At 36.6% G+C, this 14,735-nt stretch overlaps 1 protein-coding gene across 7 annotated transcripts in view; it reads left to right on the top strand.

Annotated features, from left to right (window-relative positions):
• Nucleotides 1-2,299: 2,299 nt before the first annotated feature.
• The window catches only part of unm_sa1614 (un-named sa1614), a 38,556-nt gene continuing 26,120 nt past the window's right edge, over nt 2,300-14,735 (top strand). For 2 of the 7 annotated variants that reach the window (XM_042734076.1, XM_042734072.1), the window contains exons 1-5: nt 2,309-2,712; nt 12,439-12,511; nt 12,926-13,071; nt 13,384-13,458; nt 14,125-14,174. In XM_042734076.1, coding sequence (XP_042590010.1) covers nt 2,587-2,712; nt 12,439-12,511; nt 12,926-13,071; nt 13,384-13,458; nt 14,125-14,174 — 470 coding nt within the window. In that variant the 5' untranslated portion in view covers nt 2,309-2,586. Of the gene's footprint in view, nt 2,713-12,438; nt 12,512-12,925; nt 13,072-13,383; nt 13,459-14,124; nt 14,175-14,735 lie in introns of all 7 variants that reach the window. The other 5 variants (XM_042734078.1, XM_042734075.1, XM_042734074.1 and 2 more) reach the window with 5 other exon arrangements.

Genomic DNA, 14,735 nt, shown 5'->3' with positions numbered 1-14,735 from the left:
TTTTTTTTACATTTTATTTTATATGTATTCTAGGACTATTTTGTCAATAAAGCGATATGGTATGGAAAGTATACACAGCAAAAGCATTGCCTTCATTCAGAAGAAAAATCTTTCATTTATGTCTAGACTGTCAGAACTTTACTTGTACTTTTCCAAGTTTAGGGTTTTATTTGCATAACTAGAAAATTCAGCAATTTGAGGTTCATGACAGAAGCCTATTCTATAGAGATACACGGCAGTAAATTTGATAAATGAAATGCTCCAGGTCACAGTATATGCTACAACTTCAGTGACACTGCTGCTCAGTGTACATGATGATATGACAAATAGAAACCAACATCCATCATAAAAAAGAGTGTATTGCATTCAGGAACATGCTTCCTGCATCTTTAGAAAAGAGACTTTTCTTATGTAGAGCAATAATATAAAATGTGACAGCATGTGCCTTAGTGATAGTAAATTATGTTTCAGCACTCTGTGATCCTGGGGTGATCTCAGAGTACATGATCTAAACCCAGTCATGTGAGATAATTGAGTGTGATATAGAGAAGGGTAATTATACAAAATCCACCAGTGAAGCCTTACTGTCACATGGGAATTCAACTAAAAACTAGCAGCTAATGGACATGCAAATGATCACTTAATAATATCCACAGTTTCGATGGTTATTCTGCTGAACAGAGTCAGTGTAGTCACCTTAAAGTAGGTCTAAATATTTTTACAGTGCATGGGCTTTAGGCATCCAGACACCGCAGTGTGAGTTGTGAATGAACAGATTTGGAATGTGCAGCAGGGGTCACATGGCTCTCTGCAGGGCCGTCTTTGGGCTGTCTTGGGTAGAAGGGAGCCTGCGGCTGACTGAGTGAAACTCTAATCAGAGGTGACAGCTGGGATAGGTGACTTCCAGGCTTTTTATTAATGATGCGTTATGTTGTGTTCTTTTCTTCACTCTCAAATCAAAAGGCAGGCATGTGTTGCTATAGTCCCCCTCTAGGAAAGGCTTTATGTTTTCTGATGTTCTCTCTTAAAAATTTGTGGTGTTTTGTTCATGAATGAATCAGAATGTTGGATGAATCATTTACCTGAATGAACTGATTTCTGAAGAGCCTACTGAATGAATACACCCTTCGCCGAACAAGTTAATGGGGTTTTAAATCTGAACGACACAAGCCTGTGAATAAACAAACCAGGACATCATATTTTGAACAAAGATTTTGGACGTGCACAATAAGTTTGTGATGAACCAGTTAAATGATTCAGTGTTTCACTAAAAACACAAAAAGACACTTGTTGCCACCTACTGGCATAGTGTAAACCACAAAAAAGAGTCACCAAATGAATCAGTAAACGAACGGAATCAAAAGATTTGATTCTTCCAATGAATCAAAATCCCCACTGTAACTAAGTGTTTAATACCGTGATACAGTTGTTTATAGGCTTACACACACACACACACACACACACACACACACACACACACACACATATATATATATATATATATATATAAATATTATATTTATTTGTATATTTTTTTATGTATATATATATATAAATACCAACACATGCATTTATATATTTAAAAAAATTTATGTTTATATGTTTAATATATTTATATATAATATAAGATATAAGAATAGAAATATATACATGTAAATATTTTCTAAATATTTATTGTATGTGTGTGTATTTATATACACATAATAAATATACGCAGTACACATACATATATTATGTAAAGAAAAACTTTCATTTTGGATGCGATTAATCATTTGAAAGCACTTATATATGTGTGTGTGTGTGTGTGTGTGTGTGTGTGTGTGTGTGTGTGTGTGTGTGTGTGTGTGTGTGTGTGTGTGTGTGTGTGTGTGTGTGTGTGTGTGTGTTTATGTGTGTTTGTGTATTAAAAGTGTGCAAATATATATGTGTGTGTGTGTGCACACAGGTGAATGATAATGCACACTTTTAATACATAAGAGAAAAATATCTCATAATAGCCTACAGTATCTTTATCTCATAGATAGAATCTGGTGCCGGTTGCATAAACTATAGTCTTAAAAGTAAGTCATATAAGTCAGTTACATAAAACGTTAGATCTAATTTAAATCTAAAAGAAAACTGATTACTACACTGCTAGTTGATCAAACTACTTCTTGAGACACAGTCCTAACATAGTGGCTATGTTTATGCAACTGGCCCCTTATGGTGGTATTCTTTCTCAAAATAAAATTGGAAACGCCATCTGCACTACATCTCTAATATACTGACCACAGTAGATGCTTATAATAGTTTCACCAGTAGGTTATTAACCAACCCAGCCAATGATGTGCTTTGTGGAGACCATTGACCAACTGCGCATGCGTACTATCGAACAGTCAGCACTAGACTGACACTAAAACCGTCCTGTTTCCTCTTTATGCGCTTTCGCCACTATAGCCTAACATAACACACTGCTGCACTTTACTTTGCTGCTGTGGTGACTTTTCTAACAGATTGATACCAAGTTCCTCACCGACAATATTATCATTTTGAAAGGGCTTGCTGTGAAACATTTCTTTTATAATTCGCTTTTTTTTTGTCTCCAAAATGCCTGAGTTCATATCAGTGGACGAGTTTATCGCGGAGACTTTGGAGGACTACAGCTCTCCCACCACTTCTTCGTTCTACAGCAAAATGACAAGTTGCCGAAATTCCGCTAACAATATCGAGGAGGTATGAGAATATGCTTTCATCTGCTGCCTTCTGCTTTAATCGCTTGTTATGTCTTTGACAGTTAAGTTATACAACATTATGAATAAAATGAAGGTGTTCTGTCCTGTCCGTCAGCAGCAGCAGGTCTCACTATGTCTTTGTGTCTTTATCCTGTTTTGCGCTGCTTTGTTTCAATGCAGAACTGCTTAGTCTAATGAAAATGTTGGCTTTCATGTATTTTTCTCTATGAACACTGCTTCAAACATTACTGCAATCGACACTGACGCTCTTTGTCTTGTTGAATCCACTGGGCTGAGCGCAGCCTATTTCCAACACCACAAACCATGTGATTTCAAGCAAAATCCTCAATTAAAATATAGAAAATTATTGTATCCATATAACCAGTGTGCTTATAACATAGTTCAAATTATTAAATAGCATGTATCCTCTCGTTTTCATGTGGTGCTGTGACATATTCTACAACTGAAAGAGGAATGATAACACATTTCTTTGCGCGTTAACGTACATTTCCTCGTCGTTATTGCACATTAAATTGCACTGAATTCGGTGCAATCTTTCCGTTTTTGTAGTAATATATTTCACTTTTTATTTCGCGTTTTGCCGCTATCTCGCGCTTCTTATTGCTTATCCCTTGTCGTGCGTCAATACGTGCTTCTTCTGTATTATCACGAGCACGTGCCTTTCATCCAGCGTTTATTGAGCTGCATAAACAAAAGCCGGTGTTCTGGAGATTTGTGCTCCCCTGTCAGATTTTGCTACCTCCCTTTAAAACAGATGTTAGCAAAATTCTATAGCGAAAAGTGCTACCTATCCAATTTTGCTTCCAGCATGATATTAATAAGGTGTGAGGCTTTATTAACGTGTACACCTACCCCAACCCTAAACCTACCTTTACAGTAGGATAAATACAGTGTTGGAAGCATAATCTGCTAGGTAGCATTATTTGTCAGAACACCGATTTAGGATTCATGGACCTTCTGGAGCTAAGGAATCAGCCTATAATGTTTCTGGATCAGCATCCTTTGTTGTTGTTGTTATTGAAATAACCTTCCCATGAACCAATCATTGCCCTCTGATTTTAGGGTTAGGGATGGGATGATTGGTTGATAGGGCTGCAGCTCCAGGATCATGTCCTGTTAGTGAAGATCATACTGTACAACGAAAATAATTTTTGTGTGATGTTTAAATTATGTATCATTAGGCAGCATTTACAAAAGAAATAATAAAAAAATGAATTAAATGTATTTTTTATTATATGTTTGTTTGCTTGCTTTATAAACATAACTTGATTTATTATTTAATTTGTATTTATTGTATGTATTTGACCTGAAAACAATGTGATTATTTTGCTATTGTATATTTTGACACAACACAGCTCATCCTCTTCTTAATAAACCAAAGCTCATTTTTATGCACATTGGTCTACATTTTCAGACCCCCAGTTGTGCCAATCTGAGGCATACAGCCGGGTCAGGTAACAATTGAATGATGACTGCTTTAATAAGAGTGACATAGTGGAATGTGAAGTAACCATGGTGATGACCTGGCCTGTACAATTCACAGCCATACACATTGAACTGTGCACTGCATTACATGCTTGATTGTTTGGGCTTGATGTGACAGGATGGGACCCTTAATATCTAGCGAGCCTTGCACACGTGCAGCCTCAGGGGGGTTCAGGACAAAAGCAGTATAAGAGAGTAGTGGTCTGGTTTTTCTTAAGAAGAGTCAACCACCACTATCCAAACCATTCCTCATCCTTCATAACCTTGAGACTGTTCTCAGACCAGACTTCATCAATGAAGGACACCTCTGTGTAATCTGCCTTAGTGCAGATTTACAGGCACTGAAGTAAATCCTGCTTTTCAAAACAGTTATTAAAAACTCTGGAGGGCAAGCATATGAAATATGTATGACCTAAAGGGATAATTCACCCTAAAATTAAAAATATATATAATTTACTCACCTTTGTGTCCTTCCAAACCTGTATGATTTTATTTCTTCTTTGGAACAGAAAAGAAGATATTTTAAAGAATTTTGTCCATATTATCTAAGCTAACAAAGCGTAAAACAACACTAGACCTAACTGAAAACACACACACACACACACACACACACACACACACACACACACACACACACACACACACACACACACACACACACACACACACACACACACACACATTTTCATGTTTTAGGTGAACTATCCCTTTAAATAATGAATGTTATCAGGTCTGTGCTCAATGCTCTCTCGGAAAATTAAAGAGGAGGAATTGAGAGGGGAATAAGACAACACAGTTGCTTTGCCTTAATCTGCACTGACCTCAAGAGAGATAATGGGTACCCCATGCTATAATAGAGGCTGTGTTTGGGTCATGTGACTTAATGACAAAGCAGGAACAGAAAATATTTCCCTGGACATTTCTGATGATGATCCAATACACACTTCAGCTATCTCTCTTCAGCACAACATAGTGCTTGTGTGTTCCCATTGTATGTTGCCGAAAGTAAATTGAAATGAGAGGCGATTGGGGATTAGCAGAGGCACCGGAGAGGAATAATGAAAGATAATTGGAGTGCTTGTATAATCTGCCGCACCAGCAGGAGTAGCCGAGGCTATTGTGGCACGCCTTGTTTTTCCCGTATAAAGTAATGTAGAGTTACCCATTCATTCAGAATGGAGACACCTGATATTACTATTATCTTCATTCCTGGAGCATTTGGGGAGAGTAGGATGAACAAAGGCATAGTAGGGTTTTCCTCAGGTTTCTTAAAAGTACACTCAGTATTTTTGTTTTCTAATAAAAAGTTTTAAACATAGTTTTTTTTAAAAATAATACTACCAGGTGCATCATTAAAATAAAATTGAATTGAATTAATTCAATAGGTAGAAGGAATTGATAACCCATTTGACTTAGCCCTGTAGCATTGTTTCCCCAGGGACCAGTTAAATGCATTACTGTCAATTACTTCAGTGCTTAATGCTATGAAAGCCAGTTTGATGCATTTACTAGAGATTTCACACTCATGGATCCCATTTTCTTATGGACTTGATGGGACAGTTCAATGAAAACACTGTCATTGTTTACTCACTGCCATGTCATTAAAACCTGTCTGACTTTTTTCCTCTGTGGAACATTAAATATGATATTTTAAGTGTCTCAGTGTGTCTCACTTACAGTGGAAGTCAGTGTTAACCAGAATTATTTGGTTATCAATATTTCAATATTTATATTATTTGGTTATCAATTCATACAAGTTTGGAATGATATGAGGGTGAGTTTATGATGACAGAGCAGTTATTTTTGAGCGAACTATCACTTGGATTATTTTAGTATGTGATAAAGCCCCATTGTGTTCACACCTTTTCAAAGGAAGTGGCGTCAGCATGTTATTTTATATCATAAAACATCTGCTGACTTCATGATAAGCATTCTTCATGCTGCTGAGCTTCATCTGAGTGGGTTTTATGCTATTTCTGAACAAGTGTGTGTGTGTGTGTGTGTGTGTGTGTCTCTCAAACCACTCTCTGTCTTTAGAGCACTGTGGACACAAAACAAGCATGCCTTGCCAAATGAGTGGTTATAGCATTTCTGGACTGCATTTTTACGGGTTATCCCAAATACCAGTGGGAAAATGACCAGTCACCTTTTACCTTATCTTGCATGAACATGAACTCATGGTGGTGTGATATTGTTTGAGTTTCACTTCTGGCTTTCTTGGTTAAGTAGCTGAAAACCAGCAGTGGTGAAGACAGTGAAATGTGTGGGCTCTGCTTCATTAAGCACAAAAGAGGGAGATAAACATCTGGTTGTGCTCCTCAATTATATAATGCCTCAAAGCTCAAAACATTATTATTGCATGTCTCATGGTGGATTTGTGACTTGAAGCATTGGGGCTTTTATGTTTTAGTACAGAAGCTGTTCTGTTGTGGTGAATAATTAAATTTTTTTCGATAAATTTAAACCCTGTTTTCTCCCAAGGAAAAGAAATAAACTTTGGAAAAAGGACCTGAAAGAAATAATAATTATAAAATTTTAATTAAAATGTGAGAAACAGTATTAGAGTTACATCTTCACTGGCGCTTTGTACAATGACTGGGAATTGTTTTGGTGAACTATATAATTAAACATTTTAAATGTCATATTATATTTTAATATTATCACATTTTAAGGTATTATTTCATATTAGAAAACCAGATAAATTTTGTTTCAGCTAGTCATTTATTTCTAAATTTAAAACGGACATCGGATGAAATGTTCACCTTTTTTTTTTTTTTTTGCATTTAGTTAGGTTCTGGCGTGTCTGCCAGCTCAGAAAAGCTGAAAAGAAAAAACACACAGCCAGCTTGTTATGGGCTTTCTGAGTCTGAAACTGTGTCATCTAGTGAGATTCAATTTGCAGCCAGTTTCTACGTAGACAGCTGGTTATACTGACTGACTTCATCACTCAGCGAAATATGGCTGCCGTCGCATCATCCAGGTGGATCCTGCACATTGGTGGTGGTTGAGGAGATTCCCCCCTTCTATGTAAACCCAGAAATGCGCTATTTAAATGTAACAAATTATTATTATTATTATTATAATAATAATAAGTCGTGGCCTAATGGTTAGAGAGTCGGACTCCCAATCGAAGGGTTGTGAGTTCGAGTCTCGGGCCGGCAGGAATTGTGGGTGGGGGGAGTGCATGTACAGTTCTCTCTCCACCTTCAATACCATGACTTAGGTGCCCTTGAGCAAGGCATCGGACCCCCAACTGCTCCCCGGGTGCCGCAGCATAAAATGGCTGCCCACTGCTCTGGGTGTGTGTTCACAGTGTGTGTGTGTGTTCACTGCTCTGTGTGTGTGCACTTCGGATGGGTTAAATGGAGAGCACGAATTCTGAGTATGGGTCACCATACTTGGCTGAATGTCACGTCACTTTTTCACTTTATTTGAATAAGACCACCTCCGAGCCATATACAGACTCCAAAGCAGCAATTTACACAGAAGAGATGGGTGGGGTGTCTCATTTAAAGAGACATGCACCAGAACGGGTCACTGTCAACAGAGGTGTTATTGACAAGGCAAAATGGGTGTTGTTTTACATGAACACTGAGGAATTTTAACCAAAGTATATTGCAGATTTTTCATAAAGACCCTAAAGGATCATACCAACTTGTGGAAAATTGGCATCCGATGTCCCTTTTAATTTCTTATGTTATATTACAATATTACATATTATCCTATAATAAGTAAGAAAAATATAATCAAATGTGAACATTTGCAGTTTTACTAATATAAAAAAAATTTGTATGTATATTTTTTCACAACTATCCTCATAATTCTAAATGCTATATGCCATATTATATGGCATGTACCAAAAAAGTATATATATTACACATAATGTTATATCACATTTTGAGATATTATTTTATAAAAGTAGGAAAAATATTAATTTTTTCACATTTTCAGGTAAATTATTCCATTAATTCTAAATTTGATATCATTCCATCCATTCTTTAAACCAATTTTCTTCTGTAGGGTCACAGACTAAATTTTATATATCATGTTATAATATTATAGTATCCCATATTAACATATTATTTCATACTGGTGCAATCAACATTCACAAAAAAGAGTTTAAACAGAGTTTCTAGCATAAAAAACATTCCATGCTGTCCATAAAAAATGTAATGCTTCTCTCCCTGGTACAATGGTAGAATGAGAAGGATGGCAGACTTTTGACAGTGAAACTGAATCAACATCACTGCATCTGTTTACACTGAATATTTCTGGCTGATCTTGTTTTTTTCTGTCCTATGTATGCTGCAGGGAATTTCACAATCATTTTCATGTAATAGCACTAAATGCACACAAAAGCCAATCTAAAGGGCCAGGCACCATTGCTGCCATAAAGAACAAAAGAGCAGTGAGGTTAGCCATGCTGAGTACAGAATTCTCACTCTGCCTAGTCAGGGGAATGTGAATTTCAGCATTGAATGCTGTTCCAGGTGAACCACCGCACGGTTGAATTGTTATTGGCCCAGTATACACATAACAGAGCTGACCGGAAGGGCTAAATTTAAGAAAGTCAAACATCCTTGATGTAAAACGAGCTGTTCTCAATGCGATGATTTCCTATTTGCTTAACTTAAAGGAACTGTAAGCAAAAAATTGAAAAGCTACAAAAAGAACATAAAAACAACATAAAGCATATAAAACTAGTCCGTACAACTTGTACACTATATTATGTCTCCTGAAGCTATAAGATTTTTTTGTGAGGAACTTTGTTTTGTGTGAGGAACTGTCCTAATTTGAGTTGGAAATCCTGCATTGAGAATCCCACCAAAGTAGATGCTTCTGCAATACATTTCTCATTTTGTTTCCCACAGAATATAAAAAATCATACAAGTTTGAAGGTGAGTAAATAATGTCAGCATTTTCATTTTGGGATTCCCATAGATAAGGGATAAGTGTTGGTTGCCAAGTCAGATTATCTGAGATCACACTCAAAGTCTTTCTCAATCGTGCTGTTTGAGGAGTTCATTACAGGCTCTCTGAACTAATAACAGTGAATTACATTTTCCTCTTCACACTATCATGTGTGACACCAATGAATATTAATTGCTTATAATCCTTTTATGCTGCCATTTGACAAGCCTGTTTCCTTAGAGATTAAAAACAGCAAGATAAGACATGAGTGTCAGAGACGGAGGTCCTCGGATTTGAAACAGGAAGAAGTCTCCATAGAAACTGAGATATTTTTTAAAAGGAAGTTTATTTCAAGGCTAAGCAGAACAAAGAATCTAGTTAATCTCAGTTTTCTGCATAGTTATTTTGTAGAGCTTTTGAAAATGCTCTCCTACACTTAACACACAGTACCATTAAGCAGTGTTATGGGCATGAATGTTGTGAAAGCAGTCAATGTTTAGGATCCACACCCATACTTACTGTCCTGTTCGCTCTGTTGTCTGCTGACAGTACATAACATCCTGCGAGATCAGTCATACCCAGCACATCACCTGTTCCTCCTGCTGCCCTCAGGGAGATGATACCAGGCCATCAGAGCCAGAACCACCAGACTGGCCTGCAGCCTCCATCCCAGTGCAGTGTGACTGATGAATGAACATTCTTCTAATATGAACCCAGCCCGTCACATACACCACACTTCTTCTTCTACACAACTGCAATATAGCTGGGAACTGGATTATGCATTGCTGCAGTATTAACACCATATCTCACATCTGCAATACACTTTCATATGGACGATAATACCTATGTCTCTGCTGTTTGTTTGTTTGTCTGGTACAAAGTTGTTGAATTTATTGCACTTTTACATTGTAGGCTGCTCTGATGTTATCTCGTTGTTAATAATAACAATGACAATAAAGAAAGAAACACGTTTATGCCATCCAATACGCTACATTTCCATCATCATCTTTAATGGTTGCACTCATGTCTCATGCTAACAGGGAATGTTCTCAGAACCTTGGCTAATGTTCTGGTAAGATTCTCTCAAAGTTATGAAAAAAACATTCTTCCAGTAACATTAATGGAATGTTCTTATAAAGTTATCAAGTCTTTAATATTGTTCTAAAAGCATTAGCACAAAAACATTCCACTTTTGATCGCAACACCAACATCTCAAAATCCAGTCAACAACTGATGTATAGATTGAATATTCATTACACTCAGGTGTACGTCACAATATAAAAGAAAATATCACAGCTTCTGTTTCTCACGACATATTCATCTCCTGTGTGAATGTGGCCATCTAACAACCATCTAGAATACACTAGCAGCCACATAGCAGCATGTTAACACTCAGAACAGCTAAGTGACCACATAGCTATGACTTTATAACATGTCAAAGTGTATTTCAGCCTTTAATTGCTGTTGTCATTGAACTCACGTACAATGTTGTACAATGTAAAAGTGCAATAAGAGTCCATAGAGTGCAATAAATTCAACAGCTGTACCAGACAAATAAACAAACAGCAGAGACATAGGGATTATTGTCCATATGAAAGTGTATTGCATTGGTTAAAGAGATAGGGCTTTGATAGTAAAAGCACTGTTTTGGGTTGATTTACATTTTGCAGTGCTGTGTGACCTGGAACAAGTGCTGCGTTACACTGTCTATTAAATGTACTGTTGTAAATGACTGACTTTTCAGTTTGATCTTCAGTGGCACGTAAAAAACATGGCAGCTGCTCTTTCTTTTTTTCTTAACTGGAGCAAACAAATGCCTTTCTAGGGATTCCCTCAAGTCAAAAACCCAAACCTTTATTTTGTGGCTAATAAGACTTTGGAGATTTAGCTTTTTGTGAAAATGTGATTAAATCACCTGTGGCTAAAAAGATGGGCACTGTTTAAGGCAATGCTGATGGGATATGAGCTATAGGGAAGTGTTACAATTCTGCAGGGTTTCATTCTTCACTCTAAGGAACAAATTGTTTATCCTGAATGAAGGGAGGGATAATTGGGACAGACATCCACAGGAAATACTGTTTCCCATTACAGATATGAAGAAACTAGACTGTCAAACTCAGGCGGGTTGCAACATTATGAAATAAAGTCTGGGATCTTGTTTATTGAGCCCCATATTGCAACACACGTTCTCTTATTGTACAACATGAGCCCTACACTTTTGTGGTGAATGGAAATGGTTTAAATGAGTCAGACTGTTGAAGACTTCACTGCAGTTTACTATTCTGAACCACACGCAGCAATGTCATGCTCTCAGATGGCAGGCTGTAAACAAGCAACTATGAAGCTGTTAATTAATTTTTCCTTGTTTGCGCTTGCTTATTTAGTGATACAACAATCAGACTTCACGCTCTACTTGCTGCCTTATAGTAACTCAATTGTTGCATAAGTCATGTAGCTAGATTAGATGTTAGTATAGAAAATGTAGCAGGTGTAATTTGAGCAGTCCAGCTTCAGAGGGCAAGCTCTCTGGGTCTTTCATTATTTCATAATCATTTCACGATTGCATGTAATTGCTGTTTTTGAAACAGGAAATGTGTTTCTGTAAGGAGCCGTTTCAAGTTCTGTTTGTGTCCCTGTATGTGTGTTTCCTTGTGTTTGTGTGTATTTCAACATGGTTTAAACAAATTGAAGTGGTCTGGAATGAAAATACATTTACATTTATGCTTTTGGCAGAAGCTTTTATGGAAATGGACTTACACTGAATTCAGGGTACAGTTTCAAAGTTTTTTAGCATAAATTACTCCTTCGCTGTCACATGATCCCTCAGAAATCATTCTAATATTCTATATGATTTGCTCTTCAGAAACAGTTCTTCTTAATAAAAAAGTTAATAAAATAATAAAATAAAAATCGTTTAACAATTTTTTTTTGGGGGGGGGGGTATTTCATGAATAGAAACGTTCAAAAGAACAACATTAAGTAGAAATAGAAAATTTTATAACATTTTAAGTCACTTTTGATCAACACAGTGTGTTTTTACTGAATAAAAGTATTAATTTCTTTCCAAAAAAAAAAAAAAAACTGACCCCAGACTGCTGAATAGCTGAATAGTAGTGTATATATATTCCCAGGGAATCGAACCCATGACCTCACCAGTGCTAGTGCCATGCTCTACTTTATGAGCTAAAGGGAAAACCTTCACAGGGATTCACTAATCCTGTTTGAAAACTGTGCTGGTGTTTATCAAATGCATAAATGTAAAATCTTCATGTAAATTCATTGTTGGTGATACCCTTCTTTCCTTTAATAGTCCTTGGACTCTGACCGCACAATCTTGCAGAAAATGAAGAAAGCAGCCAAAGCAAAGCACATCTCTGGCCAAGGTAACATAATATTACATTGAATCTATTGGGTGTATTTGTGTTTACACATGTGAGAAAGTATCTGAAAAGGTATAATTTCTCAGTTATTCGGGTGCTAGCAACATTTTATCACCAATGTCTTTACTATGCCGCAGTTGTTTTTTGAATTTCATGCACATTAGACTGTAAGCAGCATTCATTTAGTCTGTATTAATTCATTAGAGAGATTGACAGCGTATGCAAAACATTTCCTCCAGCTCAACTATCTATGAATATGAATGAAGTAGAAGGCAGATGCCCCCTGTGAGACCCAAACACGTCAACATCTCTATCTGTTTTTTTTTTTTGTGTCATGTGCTTTTAGCCCAATCCCCATGTTTTCTCAGTTATATCTTCACAGTTTGTGCTGAATTTCTGCTGCTGATCTTCTTCCAGACCATGTATCACATTTGGAGTCATACATCAATTCCATGGAGAAGTTGGCCGTGAATTTCCACAACAATGGAGAAAAGGAAGTGGCCTCTGCGTTTAATAAGTTTGCAGAATTCTCCAAAGAACTGCTGACGCCAATGAAGAACTTGGTGAGACACATGGAGCTCCGGGGAGGCTTTCCGTTAGGCTTCTAGATAATCCCATAGAGTGTTTTTAGTATTAGTCACAGTTTGGACTTACAAGATAGGCCTTATCTGCAAACAACTCAGCTTCCTCGCTAAAGGTTGTCTCAGCTTTCTGTCCACAGTTCCTTATCCCTTCCAGGCGTATTCATGTTAAATAGATTTTTAAAGGGAAAATATGTTTAATGTGCTTGTTTGCAAGTATATGCTGACATAAACTGGGTCTAAATTGGTTTTGCCAGCTCATACTCTCCATTTTAATATTTCTGTTTTTATCAGTTGAAGAGCATGTTGCACAACGTCAACTTCTTCCTGGACTCGCTGGTAAAAGGGGATCTGAAAGAGGTCAAAGGTGTAAGTTGAAATCTACAACACAAGCGATCCACTTGAAGTGACATTTTTCTTGTGTTTGCTTTGTAAATGTTACTGTCAGATGAATGCAGATAAATCAATCTATATACATTTAATACAATATTATACATCAAAATATGCTCAAAGCATGAACTTTAAAAAATTTGAAGAAATTCATAGGTTCGAAAATTCAAATTTGGTAGATCACAAGTATTTGCTAAGTTCAGCATAATGAAATCAAGTCAATATTACATTTGCAAGGACATTTTTTGATAGTACCCCACTGTATACTATTATAGCAAATAATTACCATCTTGTACCATGGCATTCATACAGCACTCTAAGGTACCAAAAAATGAAATGACAAAAGTAATACCAACTTTTTGAAACTTATGTTGCCTTGTTAGTGTTCCTAGTATATGTGATGCAAATACAGATGAAGTGTGCAGGATATTTTTCCAGAAGGCAACAAGGCATAGGTGTTCTAGTAGACATCTATTACAAAGATCATTACCATAAGCACAGTGTTTAATGTGAGCAGATGGTAATGAGACAGATGATAAGACAGACTTGTCTTAATTCTTCTCTGTCTGTCTTGATGCTCTTGTCTGTTACTGAAAGATGATGTAAGACTGACTTTATTCTAACTCCTTGTTTTCATCTTGTCAGGACCTGAAAAAGCCTTTTGACAAGGCATGGAGAGATTATGAGAATAAATTGTGAGTGCTTTTTATAAGACTGTTTTTAAACTAGGCTTATTCCAGTCATTTGTTCCAGTGTTTTGTCTTTTTTGACACCCACTGAGCAGTGGTTTATTTTGATTCATCAGATAAGAGACACTGCAAAAGCCTCGAAATAAGCAAGAGAACGAGAAAACATTTTATCACTGGTTTCTGTCACGACAGTATGTGTTTGTGTGTGTGTGTGTGTGTCAAACAACAACCAATTTTAGAAACTGTGTAGGATTTATATTCTTTGTGCCTCATATGTTACTTTTTCTCTGTAGCATCGCTCTCACTTCTCTTTCTCATATTTATTCACACTTTTTTTTTAAAGCCATGGTTGTTTGGGTTGTTTAGTGTAGTTTTAACCTTATGTACATGTCAGTACAAACCAGACCATCAAACCGGAATTGTGTCCTTTTTGGCATATATTAAATGGAAATTATGTAAAAATATAATCAATATTATGAAACTCACTTTTTTTTAACAAAAACTGTAGGTGGAAACTCAAAAGTAGCACATACATTCTGATGCCTTTTTCATCCACACAAATAGGCC

This window comes from Cyprinus carpio, chromosome B11 (genome assembly GCF_018340385.1).
Source record: "Cyprinus carpio isolate SPL01 chromosome B11, ASM1834038v1, whole genome shotgun sequence".
NCBI lineage: Eukaryota > Metazoa > Chordata > Actinopteri > Cypriniformes > Cyprinidae > Cyprinus > Cyprinus carpio.
Note: the sequence above shows the minus strand (reverse complement) of the source record. Positions and strands in the feature narration are given on the sequence as shown.